The following is a 24,941-nucleotide window of genomic DNA, read 5'->3' as shown; positions in this document are numbered from 1 at the left end:
CTCCAGTTGAATTAACCTTTCTAAAAGTTTAAAAACAAACTTTGAACAGATCAGAAATGTGTGAATTTTACACTCTGAACTAAGTCTCTCCTCAACTTACATAGTTCCAACTTCTACAGTGATATTTAACCTTAAAATACAAGTCTAAAATAAGATCATGTCCTATCTCTATTTTGAGAAATCTATTTAAACTAAGCTACCAAAAGAAGCATTCAGTTATAAAGCAAACATAATTGGAATATATTTTTAAATCTGTCATTGCTTAAAAGAAGTTTATTGGTAATGATTTCTACATTTCAGTCTATAACAATTTCTTCCATCAAATTAGCATTCTGTAAACATCTTACATACCTACTGAAAATTATCCTTTATTCACTCCACAAATTCCTATTCTAGGTACTACCGAGATCAGTGAAAGAGTTTAAGTCTCCAATTTTAGTGGTTACCTTTTTTTTCTTTAATTTTTTTGAAGTAAGGATTCACTATATAGCCCAGGCTGACCTGAAACTCCCTATGTACCCCAGTCTGGCCTCATACTCACTATCCTCTGGCCTCAGCCTCATTTGTCCTGGGTTCTTATGTATACACCACCATGCCTGCTTCAGTGGTTATTCCAAAGAAGAAAGTAAGATGATAAATAATAAGATTATAAGATAGGCTATGTGCCAAACAGTGAGTGGGGGATAGTAAATTTAGAACAGGTGATAGAAAAGGACTGTTAAGGTAGTGACATTTAAGCTGACATTTGAATGACAAGGGACCAGTTGTGCAAATATCAGGAAAAATCACTAGAGGGAAAAGAAATAGTTAATGCAATAGCCTCAAAGAAGAGGAAAAACAAGATGAGGAGAGCAGAGAAGATGAAGATAGAAAGGTAAGCAAGGCTTTACTAGCCAGAGATGCCACTGGGGAACATCAAGTAAGAGAGTAATATAATCTCATTTTTTTTTTTTTTTTTTGCCAGTCTTGGGGCTTGGACTCAGGGGCCTAGGCACTATCCCTGGCTTCTTTTTGCTCAAGGATAGCACTCTACTACTTGAGCCATAGTGCCACTTCTGGCTTTTTCTACATATATAGTGGTAAGGAATTGAACCCAGGGCTTCCTGTATGCGAGACAAGCACTCTATCACTAGGCCATGTTCCCAGCCCTTGATCTTCATTTTTAAAAGGAGAATAAAAGGGAGCAACCAGGGCTGGGGATATGGCCTAGTGGCAAGAGAGCTTGCCTCGTATACATGAGGCCCTGGGTTCGATTCCCCAGCACCACATATACAGAAAACGGCCAGAAGTGGCGCTGTGGCTCAAGTGGCAAAGTGCTAGCCTTGAGCAAAAGAAAGCCAGGGACAGTGGCTCAGGCCCTGAGTCCAAGGCCCAGGACTGGCCAAAAAAAAAAAAAAAAAAAAAGTGAGCAACCAGTTTATAAACTAGTGTGGAAACTCAGGGAACAGATGACTGAGTCTGGACTCAAGGACCCAGCCACAGATAAGGCAATAGCTGAATAACAAGCATGTGTTGTTAGTGAGAATCTTTCTCAAATTCAATTGTTTCATGAGGTTCTCAGATTACTAATGGAGGAGAGCAAGACTGAAAATATTTCTAAATATTCTTAGAAAAACTAAGAAAACCACTAGACCTAGAAGCCAAAGGAAGCCATAGTGTCTCAAGGCCCAGTATACACCAGATGGAAAAATTCGGTGAGTCAATCAAGTTTATGGACTTACAGACTTCATAAGAAGAAATTAGATTAGGTCAGCAGTCCTGTTTCCAGTGGAAGCATCACATAATGGGGCAGATTATCTTTTCCTTTTGAGTGAACAAGTATGGCTGTTCCACTGTCACCCTGACACAAAGAAAATTGCTGAGAAAATGGTTTCAGGAACAGAGGGGGGAGTCAAGATGAAATCATATATAACATCATTTACTGAACACCTGCTATAAGGCTAGTAGTGCTGTGTGCTTGACTGGGGAGGGAAGATATGCTCCAAGCTTTCCTGGAAGAAAGGATATATTTGTATTTTTTCCATAGAGGCTAAGGAATTGGAATAACTTAATAAACAATTAAATATAACAAGCTGAAAAATGGAGTAGATTTTCAATGGCTTTTTAAAATGCTTTTTAAGAAATCAACTAGAGGGCTGAGAATATAGCTTAGTGGTAGAGTACTTGCCTAACATGCATGAAGCCCTGGGTTCGATTCCTCAGTACCACAAACACAGAAAAAGCCATAAGTGGTTCAAGTAGTAGATTTCTAGCCTTGAGCAAAAGCAGCTCAGGGACAGTGTCCAGGCCCTGAGTTCAAGTCCCAGGACTGGCAGAAAAAAGAACAAAAAAAACTAGGGAAGGGAATTTCGGGAACTATCCCAATGAGAGTCTTTAGAAATAAAGATCAAATAAAAGAACATGGTAGGAATTTCAGGTATCTACTGGCAAGATAAGGATGAAGATATGTTTATTTGTTTGTCTGAGATAAGAGACGGTCTTACTAACAATGCTGCCTAGGATGGTCTCAGATTTGTGAGGCTCAAGAGATCCTCCTACTTCAGACTCTCTAGTAGCTGGGACTGTAAACATATATCACTGTACTGGAAAAGACAGTTTTATTTTGAAAGTAGGAAGTCAAGTAGCGGTGTGGATAAGAACATCTGAAATCAGCCCATACAGTTCTCAGGCACCTGTACTGCCCTTGAGAGAGCACTAGTTCCTGTGATTTAAATGCCTAAGGTCTTACAAGTCTGTCTGTACCCAGGAGGCTGAGACACAGGGATCACCAGCATGAGATCAGCCTGGGCTTACACAGTGATATCTTGTATGTATCCACAAACACTGAAAGGACAACCTTCACTCAAGACATGCTCTGACTGCAGTGGTAAAGAAATTGTGCAAATGTACTATGTAACTGTACCCTTTCTGCACAACACCTTGTCAAAAAAAATTGTGTTCAATTAATAAATAAATTAAATTTTAAAAAAAGAAAAAAAAGAAATTGCACAAATGGAGGAAGAATGAGTAAAATGCAGTCATTATATTCAATGTACATTATGTAAAAACAACTATGTAACTTGAGGGTAGGGATGAGAGGAAGAAAATGGGGGAGAATGATAGAAGGGGTGACAATGATCAAGATGCATTGTGCTCATAACCTGACTTGTGGAAATTGTAACCTCATTATACAAGTACTCAAAAAAAATTAAACTGCCAAAAAAGAAATTGTACAAATATAGGCTTGAGACTGTTGTGATTTGAGAAGTTTTACATTATATAAATGTTTTATTCCCTCAAAATGCAGTTTTTCTTTCTCACATTTCATTTCTGATAATCAGGCCTTCTCTATTTCTGCTTTCCTACTAAAATGTAGAAGGTGGTGTTTTTCCTCATCCAAAATAGCACTGCTTCTTGGTTCCCAAAAGAGCTTTATTTGAATTTCATCTCCTTCAGTCTTATAGTGTTGTTTATATTCCTTCTTACAAAAAGTCCCAACACCCAACCTACTACCACAGTATTTAAATAACAAGGATAAGGATGAGGATAAACTGATTAAGACCTTCTAATGGATTACTAATGTCATTGGCCATTTGGAACTGTGATTCTTTTTCAAAGATATATTCTCACTTGTATGGCAAAAACATTGAATACTTAAACTATTTTCAATGTCTCATTCTTAAAGAATTCAAACAAGCCAAGCAATCACAAAGTCCTGAGTTCAAACACCAGTACCACCACAAAAACAAAACAAAACAGTAATCTTAAAGTATAATGACTTCCCATTTCCAATCATGGTACACTAGATTTTTCTAAAGAAATTCTTGTAGCAAAATTAGTAGAAGATAAACAAACGAAGATTAGTGAAAAACAAGCAAGCAAAAACCCCTTCTAAAGCCTTCATATTGCTGTCAAGATAGTGAGAAATGAGTATGCCAAAACAAAAGAGAAAAACAAGGACTGAAAAAGGAAACTGAGCACAGAAGCCTCCTTTTCCCTGACAGCATCTATTGATGCTAGAAAATATAAACTTCACACTGATGGCCTTCGATGGAAGGAAGTAGCCATGAAGGTTTACAGTTCACAGCAAGCTCTAGTGGTCACGATGGAAGACGCTGGTGGTGGTGATGGTATGTGTCATCTCAGCTACCTTGGGGAGCTAAAAACAAGAGTAAGAACAAACAAAACAGGGGCTGGGGTTATGGCCTAGTGGTAAGAGTGCTTGCCTCCTACACATGAAGCCCTGGGTTCAATTCCTCAGCACCACATATATAGAAAACGGCCAGAAGTGGCGCTGTGGCTCAAGTGTCAGAGTGCTAGCCTTGAGCACAAAGAAGCCAGGGAAAGTGCTCAGGCCGAATCCAAGCCCAGGACTGGCCCAAAAAAAACAAACAAACAAAAACAGTGCAAAAAGGGGCTGGAGGTAAGGCTCAGCAGTACAGTGCCCTCCTAGAAAGTCAGTACAAAGAAAGACCTGAGCTCAAACCTGGTAACATAAAATGATGATGATGATGATGATGATTATAAAACATATGAAAAACAATAGAAAAACATACTATAGTCAAAGGAATAGATTAAATTTCCAGATATCAAGCCTGAAGAAGTAGATATATGAATTATCAATTAACTGCAAAGAACACATATATAACAGAAAAAAAATCAGGAAAACATCATGAATAGAATGAATATTAACAAAGAGAAACTATAAAGAACTTATAAAATCCATAAAGGGTTGAGAGCAAGGGAGAAAACCTCACAAGGATTAACCAGGCAAAAGAAAGGCTCTTTTTTTTTTCATTATAATCACAATTATTATTGTTTTTTTAAATTTATTTATTAATTGAACACAAATTTTTTTGACAAGGTGTTGTGCAAAAAGGGTACAGTTACATAGTAGGGCAGTGTGTACATTTCTTGTGATATCTTACACCCTGTTTTTCTTTCCCTTCTCTAGGTCAGGTAGACATATATACAATATACAATGTATCAAGAACATATACAAGTAGCCACGTGGCCAAGCCCAAGAAAATTCGCCTAGGGCTTTAAATGTAATGTCGATATTAGAAAATATGTCGACAGTAGTCTTATATGAACGTACATACATAGCTTTTGAGCTATTGTATTCTACTGAGAGGTCGATTTTTGACCTTTATATGTTGAGTAGTTGTTTGGTTTTAGTTACATACTGTTGGGTCGCTGCCCCAATCCTGTGGGAAAGACCATTTGACAAGCTGTTTTTGGTTTCACAGACCTGGTCTCTACTGTCTCTCAGTCTCCCTTTCTTAACAGTCATATATCAGGGAGATCATACCCCTTTGTTTTCTGTGTTCTAGGCTTGTCTCGCTCAACATTATTTGTTCAAATTCTGACCATTTTCCTGCGAATAACAATATTTCACCATTCCTAATCGCTATGTAGTATTCCATTGTGTAAAGGTACCATATTTTTTGGATCTATTCATCTGTGGAGGGGCTTCTGAGTTGTTTCCATATTTTGGCTATTGTGAATTGTGCCGCGATATACATGGAAGTACAAATGTCTTTTTGATATCTTGGGACTTGCTGTTTAGGATAGATGCCAAGGAGTGGTATGGCTGGGTCATAGGGTAGGTCTATATTGAGCTTTCTGAGAAACCTCCATACTGTTCTCCAAAGTGGTTGTACTAATTTGCACTCCCACCAACAATGGAGAAGGGTTCCTCTTTCCTCGCACCCCCTCCAGCATTTGCTGTTGCCTGAGTTCAGAGTCTAGGCCATTCTAACTGGGGTGAGGTGGTATCTCAGGGTTGTTTTTATTTGCATTTCCTTTACTACCAGGGATGTTGAACATTTCCTCATATGTTTCTTTGCCATTTTTATTTCTTCTCTTGTGAAGTCTCTCTTTAGCTCCGTTGCCCATTTCCTAATTGGTTTACTGGGCTTGGAGGGGCTTAGTTTTTTGAGTTCTCTGTAGATGACAGATATTAGGCCTTTGTCTGTTGCTGTGCTGGTAAAGATCTTTTCCCATATGGTTGGCTGTCTTTCTGTTTTGGTGGCTATGTCCTTATCTGTGCAGAAACTTTTTAATTTGTAGTAGTCCCATTTGTCGAGTCTCTCCCCTATTTGTTGTGCCCCTGGGACTCTATTCAGGAAGTTCCTTCCTGTGCCTATAAGTTCTGGCGTCTTTCCTACTCTGTCCTTCAGTAGTTTCAAGGATTCAGGTCTGATATTGAGGTCCTTGATCCATTTTGAGTTGATCTTGGTGCATGGTGATAGGCTTGGGTCTACTTTGAGTTTTCTGCATATGGATGCCCAGTTCTCCCAGCACCAGTAGTTGAAGAGGCTATGTTTATTCCATTGTATGTCTAAAAGAAAGACTCTTAAAGGTGATTTCAAGATATTTAAAATTACTGAGTCAGAAGGGCAAAAAGAAGCTGGGCATGTCAGTCCATCAGCACTCAGGAGGTGAGCAAGAGGATAAAGGGTCAGCCTGGACTACGTAGTGAGGCCCTGCCTCAAAAGGAAAAGAGGTGGGTAGTGGGCAAAAAGAAAAAAGAATGACGAAAAATAGAGAGTTTTTTCAGACTCTGCCAGGTGCAACAACACATGCATGATGGGCATTCCAGAAAGAGGAAATGGGGGTGGGGTGGGGGGTAAAATGGACAAATTGAAGAGAGACACTAACAAATTCAAGAAGCTCAACATACTTCAACTAGTATAAATCCAAACGGACCTACATTAATACACATAAACACTAAGCTGTCAAAAGTCACAAAGAATCTTGAAAGAAGCAAAAGAAAAGAGACTCATCATGTACAAAGAAAGTTCTATAAAAATATCAAAGCATTTCTCGACAAGACAAAAAAAACCCACAAAACCCTGTGAACAAAAAATACTATATGCAACAAAACCGGTCTTTTAAAATGTTAAAACTTTCCCAGATAAAACAAAAGGTGACATATAACCTGCTCTATAAGAAATGCAAAAAGTCCTTCAAGTTAAAACAAAAGAAACTAAACAGCAACATAAAACTATATGATGCAATATTGCTGATTAAAAGTAAAAAATATACAGACATACAATTCTGTAGTATTATAATGTAAATGTGTAAGAAATAATTTTCCCCTCAATATTCAAGGCCTTGTGCTTGTTCAACATGCTTATTCAGCTAGTACTCCACCACTTGAGCCACACCTCCATCTTGGCTTTTGCTGGTTGTTTGAGATGGAGTATCATGGACTACATCTGTCTATGGTGGCATCAAACTGTAATCCTAAAGATCTGAGTCTCCTAAGTAGCTAAGACTACAGGCATAAGCCACTCGCTCACTTTTAAACAATGAACTTTTAAAATATGGCATGGAATATGAAGTCAATGGATTACCCAGGTGCCACTGGCTTATGCCGATAATCCTAGCTACTCAGGGTACTGAGATCTGAGGATTGTAAGCCATCCTGGGCAGGAAAGTTCACAAGATTCTCATCTCCAAATAACCACCAAAAAGCCAGGTTACCTAAGCACTAGCTTAGAGCAAAAAGCTAAGTAACACTGCCCCAGACCCTAAGTTCAAGCCCCAGGACTGGCACACACACACAAAACTGAATTACCAGGGCTGGGAATATGGCCTAGTGGTAGAGTGCTTGCCTCATATAAGTAAAGCCCTGGGTTTGATTCTTCAGCATCACATATATAGAAAAGGCCAGAAGGGGCGCTATGGCTCAAGTGGCAGAGTGCTACCCTTGAGCAAAAAGAAGCCAGGGACAGTGCTCAGGCCCTGAGTTCAAGCCCCAGGACTGGCAGAAAACAAATGAAAAAACAACAAGAAGAATTACCATATGATTTTAGCAATTCCTTGTCAGTGAACATAAAGAATGCAACGCATTCTTGAATATATATTTGCAGATCTGTGTTCATTGCACCTTTAAATACAATTTTCAAGAGTTGAAAAAGCCACAATGTCCATTGAGAGATAACTGATTTACATACATGGTATGATACCTCAAGAACATCATGCTAAAGTAAAATCAAACCTATCATAAAAAGACAAATACTCCTTGACTCTACTTATGAAACACTGAAACTGGTGCAGGAAGCTCATGTGACCTGAGGGTTTAGCTTAGGGCAGAGTCGACTTGTAGGGAATAATTGCTGTAGTCTAGATTTCAGCTGCTATTTTAGCTATGTGAAACTTGGATCAATCAGTAAAAATTTCCAAGAAGCTAATACCGACCAAGAATAAATAGAAGGAAGAGATATATAGGTCTGATTTGGTAATTCAATAAACTCCCTCATAACTCATGAAACACTTTACCCTTGGAAGCCTACCATATATAATAGCTACAGCTATATTCAGTTAATAAATATTTACTGAGTCTCTGCTATGCTAGGTATTAACTCAGACCAGTATTGTCTAAAAAAACTGACTAAAATGGGGCTGGGGATATGGCCTAGTGGCAAGAGCACTTGCCTTGTATACTTGAAGCCCTGGGTTCGATTCCCCAGCACCACATATACAGAAAATGGCCAGAAGTGGCGCTGTGGCTCAAGTGGCAGAGTGCTAGCCTTGAGCAAAAAGAAGCCAGGGACAGTGCTCAAGCCCTGAGTCCAAGGCCCAGAACTGGAAAAAAAAAAAAAAAATTGACTAAAATGATGGAAATATTCTATAACTTAAGCTGTCCCATATGGTAGCCACCAGTTACATGTGACTGTTGATCACTTGAAATGCAGCATTAAAATTGGGAGAAAATATCATATACTAAATAAAAGAGTTCTAAACAACATGTGAGAGTAAATTCCTAATTATAAGGAAAACAAAGGAATATCTCCAGGGGCTATGAGAAGCCAGTTCAGACAAGAGTTTACATATCATGCTATGGAGGTGCAACCATTGAGAATAACATAGAAACATCCCAAAAAACTTAGGAAGATTATGTTAACTAGGATTGGAATGATAAAAATTTAACAATGTATAAAGGAGACAGTTTAAGAACAAAAGTTGAGTTATATTTTTAGAATATTAATAATGATAAAGACCTGATTTAAGTGAGTTTTAGGGCAGCAGAAAGAATGAAACAGGTGTCTGTAAAAAGGGAGAAACAAGAGTGATATATCCACGTAGGTGTAGTGAGAGGAAACTCAACAACTTCTAGTTTGAATCACAAAATGCATTTCTCCAAGAGTGGGGATTCTGGAAGAGGAAAGACTAGAGAAGACAGTTCAAAATAAGCAAACAACAAAACTTCATAAAAACAAACAAACACAAAGCAACAAAACAATGCATAAAATTCGCCACTTAAAGTATGCATATGTATAATGCAACCATTACAACTTAATTTAAAATACTTTGATTATTCTCAAGAGTAACTCTGGACTCATTAGTGGCTACTCCCCTTCTTGATCAACAGCTCTATGCAACCAACTCATATCTTCTTTCCATCTTCATGGATCTGCCCATTCTATAAATGGAATCATACAATGTGTGATCTTTTGGGGGAGTGGCATCTTTCATGTAGCATGATGTTTTAAGGTCTATTCCTGTTGTATCAGTATTTGGTACTTCACTCCTTTTTATTCCACTAGATAGGTATGCCATATTTTGATCATCCATTCATCAGTTTGTGGACATGTGAGTGTCTCCATGTTTATGCTATTATGAATAATGCTATGAACATTCATGTGTGTGGGGATATGTATTACTCTGTCTTGGGTAAATGCCCAGGAGAACTGCTAGGTCATGTGATAATTCTATATCTAACATTTTGAAGAACTGCTAAACTGTTTTCCAAAGCCACTTATACTACTTTATACTATCCCAGTTATGTATGGGGGTCTCAGTGATGTGATGTGATATTTATCTACCTAACTATATACCTACAACCATGCAAGGCATTTGCCAAGGCTCAAAGTGGATTATCTGCCTTTTTATTATTGAGTTGTATCTTGGTCCATTCATGTTGCCATAATAAAAATCCCATAATGATGGCTAGTAGACAACATTTATTTCTCACAGTTCTGGAGGCACTGGCACGATGCAAAGTTTGGTGAGGACTTAGCAGGAAGTCTCCTTGCTGCATTGTTACAAGATAGAAGGGGCAAACTCTCTCAGACCTCTTTTGTAGAGGTCATGACAGCTCTGCTAATCACATCTCAAAGACCCTGCTCCTTAATAACACCACTTTGGGGTTAGGGTTTCCTAACAGACTTTTAGACCACAGCAAGTACTGAGAGTTCTTTATGCATTCTAGTTATAAGTTCTTTATTAGATAATATAATTTGCAAATATTTATTCCTATTACAAGGGTTGTTTTTATCACATTCTTGATTTGCAACATAAACTTTTTAACACTAAAATTCAATTTATCTTTTTCCTTTCAGTATTAAAGATGAATGCAAGGTCCCACACATGCTATGCAAGTGCTGTATGAGTGAGCTACATCCTCCAGTCTTATTCTTTTTTTTTTTTTGTATTTTGGTTCCATTTTTAATAAACTACTACCTAACCCAAAGTCACAAAATTTACCCTATATCTTCTCCGACAAGAGAGCTATTATATTTAGGTTTAGGTTTATAACTCACTTTTGCATATGTATGGTGTGAGGTGAGGTAAGGGGTTGATCTTCATTAATTTATGTGTAGATATTCTGTTGTCCTACTGAATTGTCTCAGCTGAAAACTAATTGCTCAGATGTAGGCATGATGCACCTAGTTTTAGACATGTTGACTGAAGTACCTCTGCTCTACCCTCTTGGACTGAGCTACATGGGAAGAGAACCATGTCACCAATGCACAGGCTACAGACCAGCTTAATGAAGTCAATAAATATCTGGTGAGTCACGGCCCATCTGTGTGATTCCAGTCATGCTGCCTCATCACCCATAGACTTGACACTCAGAGGCACATCACTCGTGCTCTTGGGAAGGGACCAGCTGGTCTCTTTCTAGTGCTACTCCTCTATTTGGTTCTCTCTTTATCTGATCAGTCTGTTGCTTACAGTTCTATCTTGTTTAGTGACACAAATCTAGGAAGCAATTTCTTTCTTGCCAGGAAAGGAAATGTTTATAAACAGGCCCCTGAGGCTGCTCAGTTAGAAATCTCAGCTGGTACAAGAAAGAGTGCCAGTGGACAATTTGGTTTTGATCTATGGGCAAATAGACTCCAAAGTGTAGTATGTTTCTGCTTTGTGTACAGGGATTCATTTGTGTGCCAGGTCCAACACCTTCCTGTGTTCAAGACAATGTCTTAGGGTATTTTTTTGGCTTATCTGATTTTTTTTTTGAGACAGTCTCACTATTTAGCACAAACTAGACTCAAACTCTTATGTAATCAAGCCTGCCTTCAAATTCACAATCCTCCTGTCTGAGCATCTGGGAATACAAACATTAATGACCAGGCCTAGTGAGAATCTCAATTGCTCATAGACATCGGGAGGTCTGAACTTACTGGAAGAAAAATCTTCAAAAAGGCCACGGGTACATTAAGTCATGTGTGGCTAGAAGATCCAAAGACATTACCTGCAAAAAGGTACTATTTCTGAAGACCACTGTCTTTAATTACCTCACTTATAAAATAGTAATCCCTCTGTACATGTTTTATTTATTTACAAAAATTTTTTTGGTCTGTTGCGGGGCTTGAGCTATGGGCCTGGGTGCTGTCCCTGAGCTCTTCAGCTCAAGACTAGCATTCTACTACTTTGAGCCACAGCACTACTTCTAGTTTTCTAGTAGTTAATTGGAGATGGGCGTCTCATGGACTTCCCTGCCCAGGCTGGCTTTGAACCATCATCCTCAGATCTCAGCCTCCTAAGTAGCTAGGATGACAGGCATGAGCCACAGGTGCCTGGCCGCACTGCACATCTTAATTAATAACAATAAAATTATTTTTAAAAAAGATAAAAAGAACTTTAAGACAAGGTGTCACTGGCCTGATATTCTCTCTATAGCCCAAGCTGGTCTGATCCTTCTGCTTCCGGATACTTAGGATTACAGGCATGTATTATGCCTGGCAAGGCAGTAAATGCCCTTCCCTACTTTTGCCTATAAGTAGAGAAATATGAATGAAGGAGGGAGGGGGGCAACAGAATGGAGAGACACAAAACCTGGGCTTCATTTCCTTGTAACTCGTGAGATCTTGACAAGTGACCTCCAGAGTCTTGGGACTCTACCTGAGAAATGTGGGGTGTCATGAATCACCCAACAGGTATTTATTGAGCCCTTACTACATCTCAAGTTTGGTATGTATGGAACTACCGTGCTGAATTAATCAATCAGGGTATTAGCATTAGGTCTAGGTCAATAGTCCTAAACTCTGGCTGTGAACTTAAGTATCTGGAAACTTAAACTAACACATCACCCAGAACAATGTGGTTTAATTTACACTTGTGTGTATGTATATACATATATAGGCAAAGTGAGGTAGAGGTTGCCTGGACTGTAATACTTACATGAGATAAAATAAAATTGAAAAATCGAATCCATCTCTCAAACCACATATGAAATTCCAAATGAACCATAAACTTAAGTGCTTGAAGAAACATACAACAAACAAATAAACAAATGCTGATTTCAACCCAAAAGTGGAAAAATTTTCTTGCTATGTTAAGAAATTGAGAAGCAACAAATGAAAAGACTGAACTGAACATAAGGAAACGCATTTCCTTTTTTATTTTTTTGGTGCTGACACAGGCTTGAACTCAGAGTCTCAAACTCTTACTTGGCATTTTCATTTCAGGCTGGCACTCTACCACTTGAGATACACTGCCACTTCTGGGTTCTTGGTTATTAAGGTAAGAGCCTAATAGACTTTTTCTTCCTTGGGCTGGCTTCAAACCACGATCCTCAGATTTTAGCCTCCAGAATATCTAGGATTACAGGTGTGAGCCCTCGGCACCGACTACTTATTTAGTAATAAGCAAGTATTTCCAAGAACTTGCTCTGTGTTTCCTGCTATTATCCTGACAAGCCTGCCCTTTTGGTATTTCAGGTGGTCAATGCCCTCCCTTTGACAAATGCAGACAAGGAGCTGAGGTATTCTTGCTTCTTCTTTTCTTCATGACGTCTGGGCCTGTGGGCCAAGTTAGTTTCTAAGGTTGTCCAAATCCACTAATGCCAATACTGGCTCTTCTCTTTGCTTCCATAGTCTTCTCTCATTTCTGCCTTCCAAGCCCAAAATCCTCTCACATAAGCCCTGGTCTCAGGTACAGCTTTCTAGAAAACAAAGCTAAAATACCATGTACCTGACAAAACTGGTTTTCTCTAATATACATTAAAATAAATAATTATAACAATTATTAACATTTCGCCATAACAACGTATGAGGTAGAAGAGTAACCTAACAGTGAAGAAACCTAACAGGTACTGCTTCTGCCAGGAGATCAAGGTCAATATCATAGGTCACAAGTCACATGTACTCTCAATATCACAGATAAACACTGCCTTTTACCTCTGTGATCTTCCTCTTCCCTATTTATGACCCAGTCTAATCATGAGAAAATGATAAAATTCTAGTAAAGGGAGGTCCTGAAATATGCCTGATCAGTATCCTCCAAAATAGTCACATAGTCATGAAAATAAGGAAAATCAGAGAAACTCGTTGTCTCCTCTTGATAGCCCAAGGGGATACGACAACTAAAGTAATTTGGTATTGGTGAGCATGCTGGAACAGAAAAAGTACATTAAGCTGGGAATGTGGCCTAGTGGTAGAGTGCTTGCCTCGTATACATGAAGCTCTGGGTTCAATTCCTCAGCACCACATATATAGAATAAGCCAGAAGTGGCGCTGTGACTTAAGGGCTAGAGTGCTAGCTTTGAGCAAAAACAAAAAGCCAGGGACAGTGCTCAGGCCCTGAGTTTCAAGGCCCAGGACTGGCAAAAACAAAAACAAAAGTACATTAATTAAAAACAAAAGAAACGGGCTGGGGATATGGCCTAGTGGCAAGAGTGCCTGCCTCATATACATGAGGCCCTGGGTTCGATTCCCCAGCACCACATATATAGAAAATGTCCAGAAGTGGCGCTGTGGCTCAAGTGGCAGAGTGCTAGCCTTGAGCAAAAAAAGAAGCCAGGGACAATGCTCAGGCCCTGAGTCCAAGGCCCAGGACTGGCAAAAAAAAAAAAAAAAAAAAAAAAAGAAACTTGAATAAACTACATAATTTAACTAATGATAATGTCTCATAAATTTAAGATGTCAGCAATAGAGAACTGCTTATGGGGGAGTACAAGGGAACTCTGTAATCTATGCTCAATTTCTCTACAAATCTGAAATGGGGGAGAATCTCAATTGATCCCTCCTTCCGAGGGATGAGGTGTAGGATTTCTATTTTGGAAGGACACATATAGACACAGACTTGGTTCTAGCAATTTCCAAACACATTAAAGTTTGAGGAACATCTGGAATACTGAGTGTCACAGTCCTTACAAAGGACACTGTCCGGGCTGGGAATATGGCCTAGTGGCAAGAGCACTTGCCTTGTATACATGAAGCCCTAAGTTCGATTCCTCAGTACCACCTGTATAGAAAAGGCCAGAAGAGGCCCTGTGGCTCAAGTGGCAGAGTGCTAGCCTTGAGCAAAAAAAAGAAGCCAGAGGGGCTGGGAATATGGCTTAGTGGTAAAGTGTTCACCTCGTATACATGAAGCCCTGGGTTCGATTCCCCAGCACCACATATATAGAAAATGGCCAGAAGTGGTGCTGTGGCTCAAGTGGCAGCGTGCTAGCCTTGAGCAAAAAGAAGCCAGGGACAGTGCTCAGGCCATGAGTCCAAGGCCCAGGACTGGCCAAAAAAAAAAAAGCCAGGGACAGTGCTCAGGCCCTGAGTCCAAGCTTCAGGACTGGCAAAAAACAAACAACAACAACAAAAAAAAAACACCACAAAAACAAAACACAAAAAACAAAGGACACTGTCTTTAACAAAGAAATAACAGGAAAAGAACTCCACCTGCACATTATCAAATAAATCATGCTCACAACAGCTGTATGGAAACTCAGACTAAGTAAGGCTCTATTGCCCAGCAATGCATTTGTTTCACTAAGCACACTGAAGTAAGCTTTCACCTTGGGTGCCAGCTTCTACTAATTCAGGGTGGTTCCCCACAATGTCATACTTAGAAGGAGCTATGCTGAAATGGAATGAATGCCATAAGTCCACTCTTTACGTAGAGGTGTCAGCATGAATATTTATTAAGATTTATTAAGCATCTTCCAAGTGCCAGGCACGGTGCTAGACAGCAGTGAGCACAAAAGACATAATCCCTGCCTTATGAATTGACAGTGTGGCAGGGAATACTTAATCATAAACAGTTATGGAAAAGAAAATGAGAGCACACCGAGGCAATTAACAGTGTAGTGCCTTCAGCTAAGCTATGGAGCAAAGACTGCTTCCCTGAGAAAGAGATGTTTAATGTCTGATTTGAAGGTTAATAAGTACGCAAAGTGAAAAAGAAAAAAAAAGTGGTCAACTGTGTGACTTAGCTCATCAGAGCTTTTCTTGCTTTGAGAAAGAAGGGAGAAGAAAAGATTAGAGCAGTGAACACAGATCTACAGGAAGCTGCAGTGTGGTGAGTAGAGCTAGAATTTTATAAAGTGTCAACTTTTAAAGACAAGGCCCAGGGAAGGTAACAATACCACGAGGCAAAGGACTAAAGAAAGTGTGTAGGAGACTGCCATATCAAGTTCTTGTAAGGCCAGCATTTACTGTCTCTTAAAGACCCACAGAGAATGTGTTTAGAGTCACACAAAAAATGTCTGTCTTTCACACAACTGACTCATGCTTTCCTTTTGGCTGTGGCTTCTATGAATTTCACAGCTAAAGATGTTAAATTATAGTAACTATTTTTAGTTGCTTTTGGGGGGGGGGATGGGGGTACTGGAGTACCTAGCAGGTGCTGTAGCCCTTTTCATCTTATTTTTCAGACAGATTCTTGTATCTATGCTTTTGCAACTTAAACCATGTTACTCCTATTTATATTTCCCAGGGATAGCTGGAATGACAAGTACATGCCACTACACCAGCTTTTTACTGGTTGAGATGAGTGTCTCATAAACTTTTTTGTCCAGGCTGGTCTTAGACTCCAAAATCCTTCTAATCCCAAGCACCCAAGTAATAAGGATGATGGGTTGTGAGCCACTGCTCCCAGCTAGCCAGTGACTATTTCATAATCCAAGCTTCTGGTTCAATTATATTCTCTATTCTGAAATAACATCTCCTGTTTTATCATTATTTCAGTAGTTCTATTTTGTGACTTTGGTAGAGAATGTCCTCCAGACTTAACTACCAAAAGGTATAGATACCCTTTGGTCCCAGTAAAACCATTTGCTAGTTTATTTTAAGGAAATGATCAGTCACACACAGACTTCAACTTCATTACCATCAAACAAACAAGTTGCTTTAAAATTGAGGTATTGGTAAATATATTTTTGTGTGTCATATGATTTCAAATGTTTCTAAAGATTTAAAGAGGAAATATATCTATGTCAAATGGAAAATATATGTAAAATGTAAATTGCCTGACACAAATAATACAATACTCTTACATTTTTGTGAAAATGTTATACTTACAGGTGAAAAGATAAAGAACTCCATCACATTTCATAGTTATCTGTCAATAACAGGATTGATGCTGATGTTTATTATTTTCTTCATATCTTTCTGTTTTCAATTATTCAACATAGTCTATTCAACAAATACTATATTTAAATGAGAAAAGTGCCATTTTTTAAAAGGCAGGAAAAAATGTCTACCAGAAAATTATTTCCACGGAAAGCTTCTCTTTATATACTAGGAAGGAGAAAATTCTACTTCAAGTTGTCTGAGGAGACCACCTCAGCACCTCGATGTTGTTAACTAGAAGGGCTAAGTTCAAATTTACCTATGTTCTTACTTCAACACCTATGGTATGTTTACTTAACATCTCAGAGTCTCTTTATTAAGCTCAGGGTTTACTATAATGGTTCTTAAATTTGGGGGATGGAGAGATTCCCTTTAAGGGGGAAAAATCCTTAATAGAACAATATTATGTAATTTATTTCATGAGAATATATAGTTTAAGACTAAATTTAAGTGTTGTTTGTTATATAACTAGATAAACAAAGCAAATCTATGGATTAAATTCAAACAAAACCATTAAACCAGTAAAATCCAAAGTGAGATTACTTATAACCTTTGTTTTATTTACTTATTTTACAGTGTTGGGCCCTTCTACATGCTATGCAAGCACTATGCCACTGAGCTACATGTGCTGATAGTGATGTTAGGTTAAAAAAGAATGATGTTGCTCAAATTGAAAGTATTGCTCACTGGGTAATATAAATAACACTGGCCCCCAAAACAGGTATAGAGCTGAGAGAAACAGACACACACATCCAGAAGCCCTATGGCCTCTACACTGGTCTTCTTAACACAACTTCCAAAGACATCTCAAGAAATGTTCTCCTATTCCCCACCTACAATAATAGGTTCAGAAACCTATTTGGAGCCAACTGTGGTAGGGGGAAGAAGGGGATGGGGGGGGCAGGTTGTCAGAGGGAGGGAGGGGAACAAGGGTGATAAACAAGGACTGTTTGTACCTATGCATCTTACACTGTATTCCACAATCAAATTGTATTCTGTATAACTTTGAGACTGATATCCTTGGTCCAGATAGAGTGGCTTCCTGGCACATAAACAGAACAATTAGACTGGCCATGCCTTACACATACAGGCTGTCCCTGGCAGAGGTAGGTCAGCTGTGTGATCAGAAGTGATCTTCACTAACTCCAATATCATAGGTGTACCTCTGGATTTTGGTAGATGTTTGTACTACCATCCAACTGGGGAAACATTGCTGATTATTTCTAATGTACAATTATAGACATAATCAAGTATTTGACCAGAAATTGTAAGAAAAAGCTTAATTTCATTCTTCACCTCAATGGGCAGACAGTTTGAAGAACAAATCTTCAAAGGTTTTATATAGAGAAAAAAACAAAATAGGAAAATTCTAGAATAATGCTATCCTAAATGACTTAATCACATACAAATTTAAACTTCTCTATATTAAATTTTCAAAAGAGAAAAGGCAGATTGGAAAACTGTCACAGAAGACAATGTTCCCAACAGATAAATGAGTAAAATATGTACGCAGAAATACATTTCGTGTTGGGTATGAGTAGGTGGTTTTTTTAAAAAGTAGATATAGAAAGGGTACCTACCATATAGATTTCTACAAATTTTTTAGGTATGAGACTATTTGGGGGGGAGGGGGGAGGAAGAGTCCTGAAAAACTGAACCCTTAGCCAATGGGATTATATTAGAGCACACTTAGTTTAGAGCAGCACTGATTGCTTGCTGGTGGGGAGAAATTCCTATACCTTTTGAGGTCTGTGGCTTATTTTTTGGTTTCTTTTGCTTTGTCAGTATTTGGACTGAACTCTCCACCTTGTACTTGCTATGATGCAAGCAATCTACTTGAGGGCTATTTTGTTTTGTTTTTGAGATGGTGTTTTGCTGTGCTGCCCAGGCTGGCTTCAAACTTCTAAGCTCAGGCAATCCTCCCACCTTAGACTCTGCAACAGCTAAGACTAGAGTTGCATACCACAGTAGCCCATTCTTTTGTGTTAATTGTTGTAGTGAGAGCAGAGGAAATAAAATTTGTTTTCCCACACTTGGAAGTAACCAAATCAAATCAGTAATTGACAACAGAGACAACAAATACATTTCCTGGACTAGTTTACCATCTGCCAAAGCCAAACACTTCAAATGGAAAGTAAATATACATGGATAGGTGTCTAAATATAAGCAGTCTCAACGAAGAACCAACAGTTAGCAGTGTTTTTGAAAATCCATATAAAAAATGACTTAAGGGAAAAATGTGAATAACTTATTCTAGAAAAATCATTTAAAAAGTTCACTTCTATAGTCATGCTTCTATTGGCCAAAAAATTAAATGTTCTATTGCAAAGGATAGGCTAATGGGCCATTTTAAAAAATCAAATAAACTGCTAAGGAAATCAAAACAGGAGAAATAAATGAGCACAGAAAGGAGAGAAAGAAAAGGGCATCTGCCCTCCAAATCCTCAGCTTTACAATAATCATTTAAGTTGAACTATCACTTTTTTAATTAATTATATATTGAAAAGAGTTAAAGACTTATTCTTAAAATCCATGAACACTTAATAAGTTGACAAACTAATGTAGTTAGAACACCAAAAAAATAAATGTCATGGTTCTCCACAAATCTTCAGTTTGAATAATGATTCAAATTGCCCCTGAAAACGCAAAACTTAGGGACTTTTCTTTCTAGTAATTATGGACTAAGTAAAACAAAAGAATCCTTTAGCTAAAGAGAACTAGAAAAGCTGGAGTCAAACAAATAGCGCCTGGGCTGGGAATATGGCCTAGTGGCAAGAGTGCTTGCCTCATATACATGAAGCCCTGGGTTCAATTCCCAAGCACCACATATATAGAAAACAGCCAGAAGTGGCGCTGTGGCTCAAGTGGCAGAGTGCTAGCCTTGAGCAAAAAGAAGCCAGGGACAGTGCTCAGGCCCTTAGTCCAAGGCCCAGGACTGGCAAAAAAATAAAAATTAAAAAAAAATAGCGCCTTGTTTTGGTTCACTGTAGAGGGTGGAGAGGGGAGAATTTAGAAGTGTTGGGGGGGGGGGGTGGCTGGGGATATAGCCTAGTGGCAAGAGTGCCTGCCTCGGATACACAAGACCCTAGGTTCGATTCCCCAGCACCACATATACAGAAAACGGCCAGAAGCGGCGCTGTGGCTCAAGTGGCAGAGTGCTAGCCTTAAGCGGGAAGAAGCCAGGGACAGTGCTCAGGCCCTGAGTCCAAGGCCCAGGACTGGCAAAAAAAAAAAAAAAAAAGTATTGGGGGAGCATGTCAGAAACCAGAAAGGTAATTTCCCTAGGAGTATTTGGCAACTCTAAAGGGACTCAATATCTATGTATCTGTCTGTCTGTCTACCTACCTACCTATCATCAAATGTTAAGGCTTGAACTCAGGACCTCAAGTTTTCACTCATGGCTGATGCTCTTCCATTTGGGCTATGCTTTCAGTTCCAGCTTAACTGGAGACAAGAGTCTTGGCCTGAGATCCTGAGATCTCAGCCTCCTGAGCAGCTAGGATTACAGGTCTGAGCCACCAGCACCCAACTTAAAATGCTACCTCTTAATGGGGAGTGCTAGGGTAGTTTAACAGTAGGAGAAAGGATAAAAAGAACAGGCATGGCCTCACAAGTACTGAAGCTCATCTTACGAAGAGCTCAGTCTGTGAAAACGGACTGATGTGACTGTAAGGTTCGTCGGAAAGGAAGCCTGCCACATGGTTCCAGCAGAAATGAGTTTGAGGGAAAAGCAAACTGCTGGCCTGCACACACAAGACGGAGACATGGGGAGACAGAGGGGAAGGAAGAAGAGAAAAAGAGCAAGAAAGCAAAAGAGAGTAAGAGACAAAAGGAAAGAGAAAAGGGCAAGGACCTGTGTTGGACCAGATTCTATAGGAAAAGACGGGAAATCTGGCCAGGTGGATTGACCTCAGAGAAGCTGGAGGTAACTGCCTCCAGTTGTGCCAGTTACCTAGGTAACTCAGACACTGGGCGCACACTTAAACAGGTGGGGGGCATCTGCATGGAGCCCTCCCCAGGGTGGACCTTACAGTGACTTTAGATTATAAGTGACCCCTCCCCACCATTTGCAACCCAAACATCTACCAACAATAGAAGGAATTAATGATGTTCTACTTACTCTATGAACTATAGTAGGTCAATGAAAATGAACAGACAAGGGTTACAATAGAATGGAGAAATTTTGAAACAAATGTGAATTCTTTCTGGGAGAAAAAAACAGTATCTTAGGCCTCAAGTTATTTCTACAAACCATTTCATAGCAATATGATAGCCAGCACATACTTTTCAAGAGTGAGAGAAGAGAAAGAAAAGACACTGCAAAGAAACAGATCATGGAAATGACTCAGATTTTATTTGTGTGTGTGCCAGGCTTGAACTCAGGGCCCCAAGGCTGTTCTTGAGCATCTTTTGTTTAAGGCTAGTGCTTTACCATTTGAGCCACAGCTTTACTTCTGGCTTTTTTGGGGTAGTTTATTGGCGATAAGAATCTCCTAGACTTGCGGGGCTGGGGATATGGCCTAGTGGCAAGAGTGCTTGCCTCGTATACATGAGGCCCTGGGTTCAATTCCCCAGCACCAGGTATACAGAAAATGGCCAGAAGTGTCGCTGTGGCTCAAGTGGCAGAGTGCTAGCCTTGAGCAAAAGCCCAGGACTGGCCAAAAAAAAAAAAAAAAATCTCCTAGACTTGGGCTGGGAATATGGCCTAGTGGCAAGAGTGCTTGCCTCGTATACATGAAGCCCTGGGTTCAATTCCTCAGCACAACATATATAGAAAAGACCAGAAGTGTCACTGTGGCTCAAGTGGTAGAGTGCTAGTAGCCTTGAGCAAAAAGAAGCCAGGGAAAGTGCTCAGGCCCTGAGTTTAAGCCCCATAACTGTCAAAAACAAACAAACAAACCAAAACCTCCTAGACTTTCCTGCCTGGACTGGATTTGCCTGAATAGCTAGGATTATAGGCGTGAGCCAGTACAGCCTGGCAACTCAGTTTGCCATAATTAGAAGCAGACTTTAAAATAATTGTGCATTTTCAAGGTGATAAAAGACAAGACTGAACCATAAAAGTCATCTAAATAGAAATTAAAAGCAAAATAACTGAAAGTAAAAATTCAATGGTTTTAATAAGATATTACATACTGAAGAGAGATAAATGGTATGTTCAGAATGAAGGATAGAGACAAAGAAACATGAAAAACACCGAAGATTTAAGAGACAGAAATGAATGTATAATTGTGGCCCCAGAAGGAAGGAAAATGGAAAAGCAATAATTGACTAGTAGCAAAGATCATCTCAAATGAAAGATATGAAGCCACAGATTCAAAAAGCCCTAAGAACTCTATAATCACAAATAAAAACATACAAGATGCACAGAAAAAATATTGAAAATCAACAATAAGGAGACTTTAAAAAGCAGGTAGAGAAAGAGATTACTTTCCAAGGAACAACAGAGTTCCAAAGTGATTTCTCAACAGAAATGATTGAAATCATAAATAAAATAAACAGTGGCAAACCACAAATCCTGTAACTAATGACAGCTCAAAAATGGAAAAAAGTTAAAATTAAGATGCCATAATGATTGCATAACTATCTGAATATCCTAAAATAAATAATAAACTTGGCTTTTGGGCAAGCATTCTACCACTTGAGCTATGCTCCAAGCCCAAAGTGTATATTTAAATGGATACATTTTATGGTGTGAATTACAAGACTGTTTGCAAAACAAAAAAAAATTGAAGACTAAATACTGAATTTTTAAACAAACACTAAGAATTTGTCACCGGTAGAACTCCCACTAAAATAGTACAAAAAGATGTTTTTCCAACATAAAGAGTATGACCTCCAATGCAAGAATGGAAGGGGACTGGGTGGCACTGAGAACTGTGGAGGAAAGGTCTTTCTGAAATAGTGCTAGAAAAATAATGTCAGACAGAAATGAAACTTAAATCACATACTACACTAGAAATCAATCCCAGGTGGATTATCTATTTTAACGAGACAGGCAAAAACAGTGCGGTTTCTAGAAGGGATTATAGGAAACTACCTTCTTTTGATTTTAGAATAGAAACAAATACAAATTAGGAAGACATGTAAAGACACGGGCAGGATATTTTAACAGGTACTTCGTAGAAGAGGGTACCACATAAGTATTGGGGGTGGGGGGAGTGAAGGATCAGCCTTATCAGCTAACAGGAAGCTTCGAATGAAAATCCAGTGATATGCCGCTTTCGCAATCACTAGAATGACTGAAATACACGACAGGTCATGCTAAGTGCCGTCCAGGATGTAAAGGACGCTTATAACTTGGTGGCAGTTGGGCAGATCACTTTAGATTTACACTAAATTTAGTTTCTAAAATGGTACCGTCCCTTGAACACACGATTATCCACTAGAGCTGAAAACAGGCACATCGTCTGCCCCCCCCCCCCCGCAAAAAAAACAACAACTCTGCCAGGCATGGATGGACGGACCCAAGAGGAACGGATGCACCAGGAAAACAGCACACCCACGGCAGCTTCAACGCCAAAAGCTAGGCGCAACTCAACCCTCTACCCACGGGAGGACGGACGGAAGGACGGACGGACGGACGGACGACGGCCTATTCTGTAGACGGGGCGCAGAACGTCGGGGAAAACCGCCGCGCGAGGGTTCCTGCAGCACGCGGGAATCTCTAGAAGACTCGAGGTGAAAGAGGCCACAGACAAAAGATGACACGCCGTGTTCGTGTTTATTATACAGAGTTCACCCGGCGGGCGGAGTAGACCCGCAGAGGCCACGGCGCCCGGGAAAGGCGCGGGGAGCAGGTTAAGTCCCGACCCGGGGTGCGGGGTGCGGGGCGCGGGGGTCCGGGGCCTCCCTCCCCGCGCCGGCGAGGTGTCCGCCTGTCACTGCCGGCCCCGGGTGGTGAGTGACGGGCGTGCGAGAAGAAAGGACCGGGATGAGAAGGGGGAGCCAGGGGGGTGCCCAGCCCCGGGCACCCGAGGGGCTCGGGTCGGCGCCGCCCCGGCGCTCTCGGCCGGGAGGAACCCGGCGGCCCGGGGCCCCCCAGCGGCCCGGGCGCCCCCCGGAACGGCCGGAGCTCCCCGGCCCGCCCTCCAGACGCCGCCGCCGCGGCCCTCCGGGAGCCCCCCCCGCCCCCCACATGGAAACGCCCGCCCGACCCCGCAGGCCCGGCCCTGCCTCTCCCGAGCCCGCGCGCGCGGACGCCGACTCACCTCATTGTCGCGGCCGGGGACGGGCGCGGGGCTGCGGAGGACCCGGCGCGGCGGCGGCGGGCGCGGGGCGCGGGCGCTAGCGGGGGAGCCGGCCCCGGGCGCGACGGCTCCGCGTCTGGCTGGGCTGCGGGGGGCGGCGGGGGCTCATCTTCACGGGCGGCGTCGGGCCGCTAGCTGCGGGGAAGGGCTTCGGCGGCGGCGGCGACTGACAGCTGGGCCCCGGCCCCTGCCATCTTGGCGGGCGCGCGTGCCCGGGCCGGCGCGTGCGCGTGCCCGGCGGCCGGCGGACGGAGCCGGGGAGGGGGCGAGCTGGAGGGGTCGAGCTGTCGGGCACGCGCGCGCGCGCGCGCGCCGGCCTGCGATTCGGGGGTGGGAGGGGGGCGGGCGGGCCCCCCTCCCCCGAGGAGCGCGCGCCGGCGGATCTGAGCCTGCGTGTGCAGAAGGAGGTTCCGGGCGCGCCGGGCTGGGCGACGCTCCGGCCCGCCGAGGGGCCGCGCGCCCACCCCTCCGGCGCTCCTGAGGGGAAGGAGCGCGCGCGGCAGCGCAGCTCCACACAAAAGGCGCGGGGTTTACAGTCCGCGCCTCGGCGAGGGCTGAGCGCAGGCTGCGAGGGGCGGGAAGGAAAGGAGGAAGTGGGCGTGGCCCGGAGGAAAGGGGCGGGGTCTGTAAGGAAGGGCTCATGCTGAGTGGCTGGGCCGGTCCCCAGAGGAAGGACGAGGGGTGGAGCTCTAAAGGGGGGGGTCATGGGGGCGGGGCCAAACACGTGACTCGGGGCGGGGCCAGGTGGGCGGGACATTGAGTCCCGCGCACCCTCACCTCCTCTCCCTTGGCTTTCGCGCAGGACGAGGTGCCGGTGCGGGTTGGCTTGCGGGTCATAAAATCCTCGCCCCCTTCGCCCCTTCCCTGCACCTGGCCAGTGTGAGAGGAACCCGGGCAGGGGGGAGGCCCTAGCCTTGGGACGTCGGGAGGACGGCCCCCTGCTCACCTGGAGCCCCCCCCCCCTCACCTGGCACACATCAAAACAGGGTCCAGGTGTCTTTGGTCTTTAAATCCCCCTCCTTCTGAAAGAGGAGTGATCAGCCGGTCTTTCTGGCCGGGCTGGGTTTGAACCGTGACCCTCAGATCTCAATCTCCCCAATAATAGCTAGGATTAGTGAGGGCCTGCCTTAGG

General features: G+C 41.7%; 1 protein-coding gene across 2 annotated transcripts in view; it reads right to left on the bottom strand.

Annotated features, from left to right (window-relative positions):
- The window catches only part of Evl (Enah/Vasp-like), a 93,910-nt gene extending 69,752 nt beyond the window's left edge, over positions 1-24,158 (bottom strand). For both annotated transcript variants that reach the window (XM_048361978.1, XM_048361980.1), the window contains exon 1: positions 23,771-24,158. In XM_048361978.1, coding sequence (XP_048217935.1) covers positions 23,771-23,775 — 5 coding nt within the window. In that variant the 5' untranslated portion in view covers positions 23,776-24,158. The remainder of the gene's footprint in view (positions 1-23,770) is intronic.
- Between the last annotated feature and the right edge of the window lie 783 nt (positions 24,159-24,941).

The sequence above is a fragment of the Perognathus longimembris genome, chromosome 14 (assembly GCF_023159225.1).
Source record: "Perognathus longimembris pacificus isolate PPM17 chromosome 14, ASM2315922v1, whole genome shotgun sequence".
NCBI lineage: Eukaryota > Metazoa > Chordata > Mammalia > Rodentia > Heteromyidae > Perognathus > Perognathus longimembris.
The sequence above is the reverse complement of the archived record's forward strand: the minus strand, read 5'-3'. Positions and strand labels throughout refer to the sequence as shown.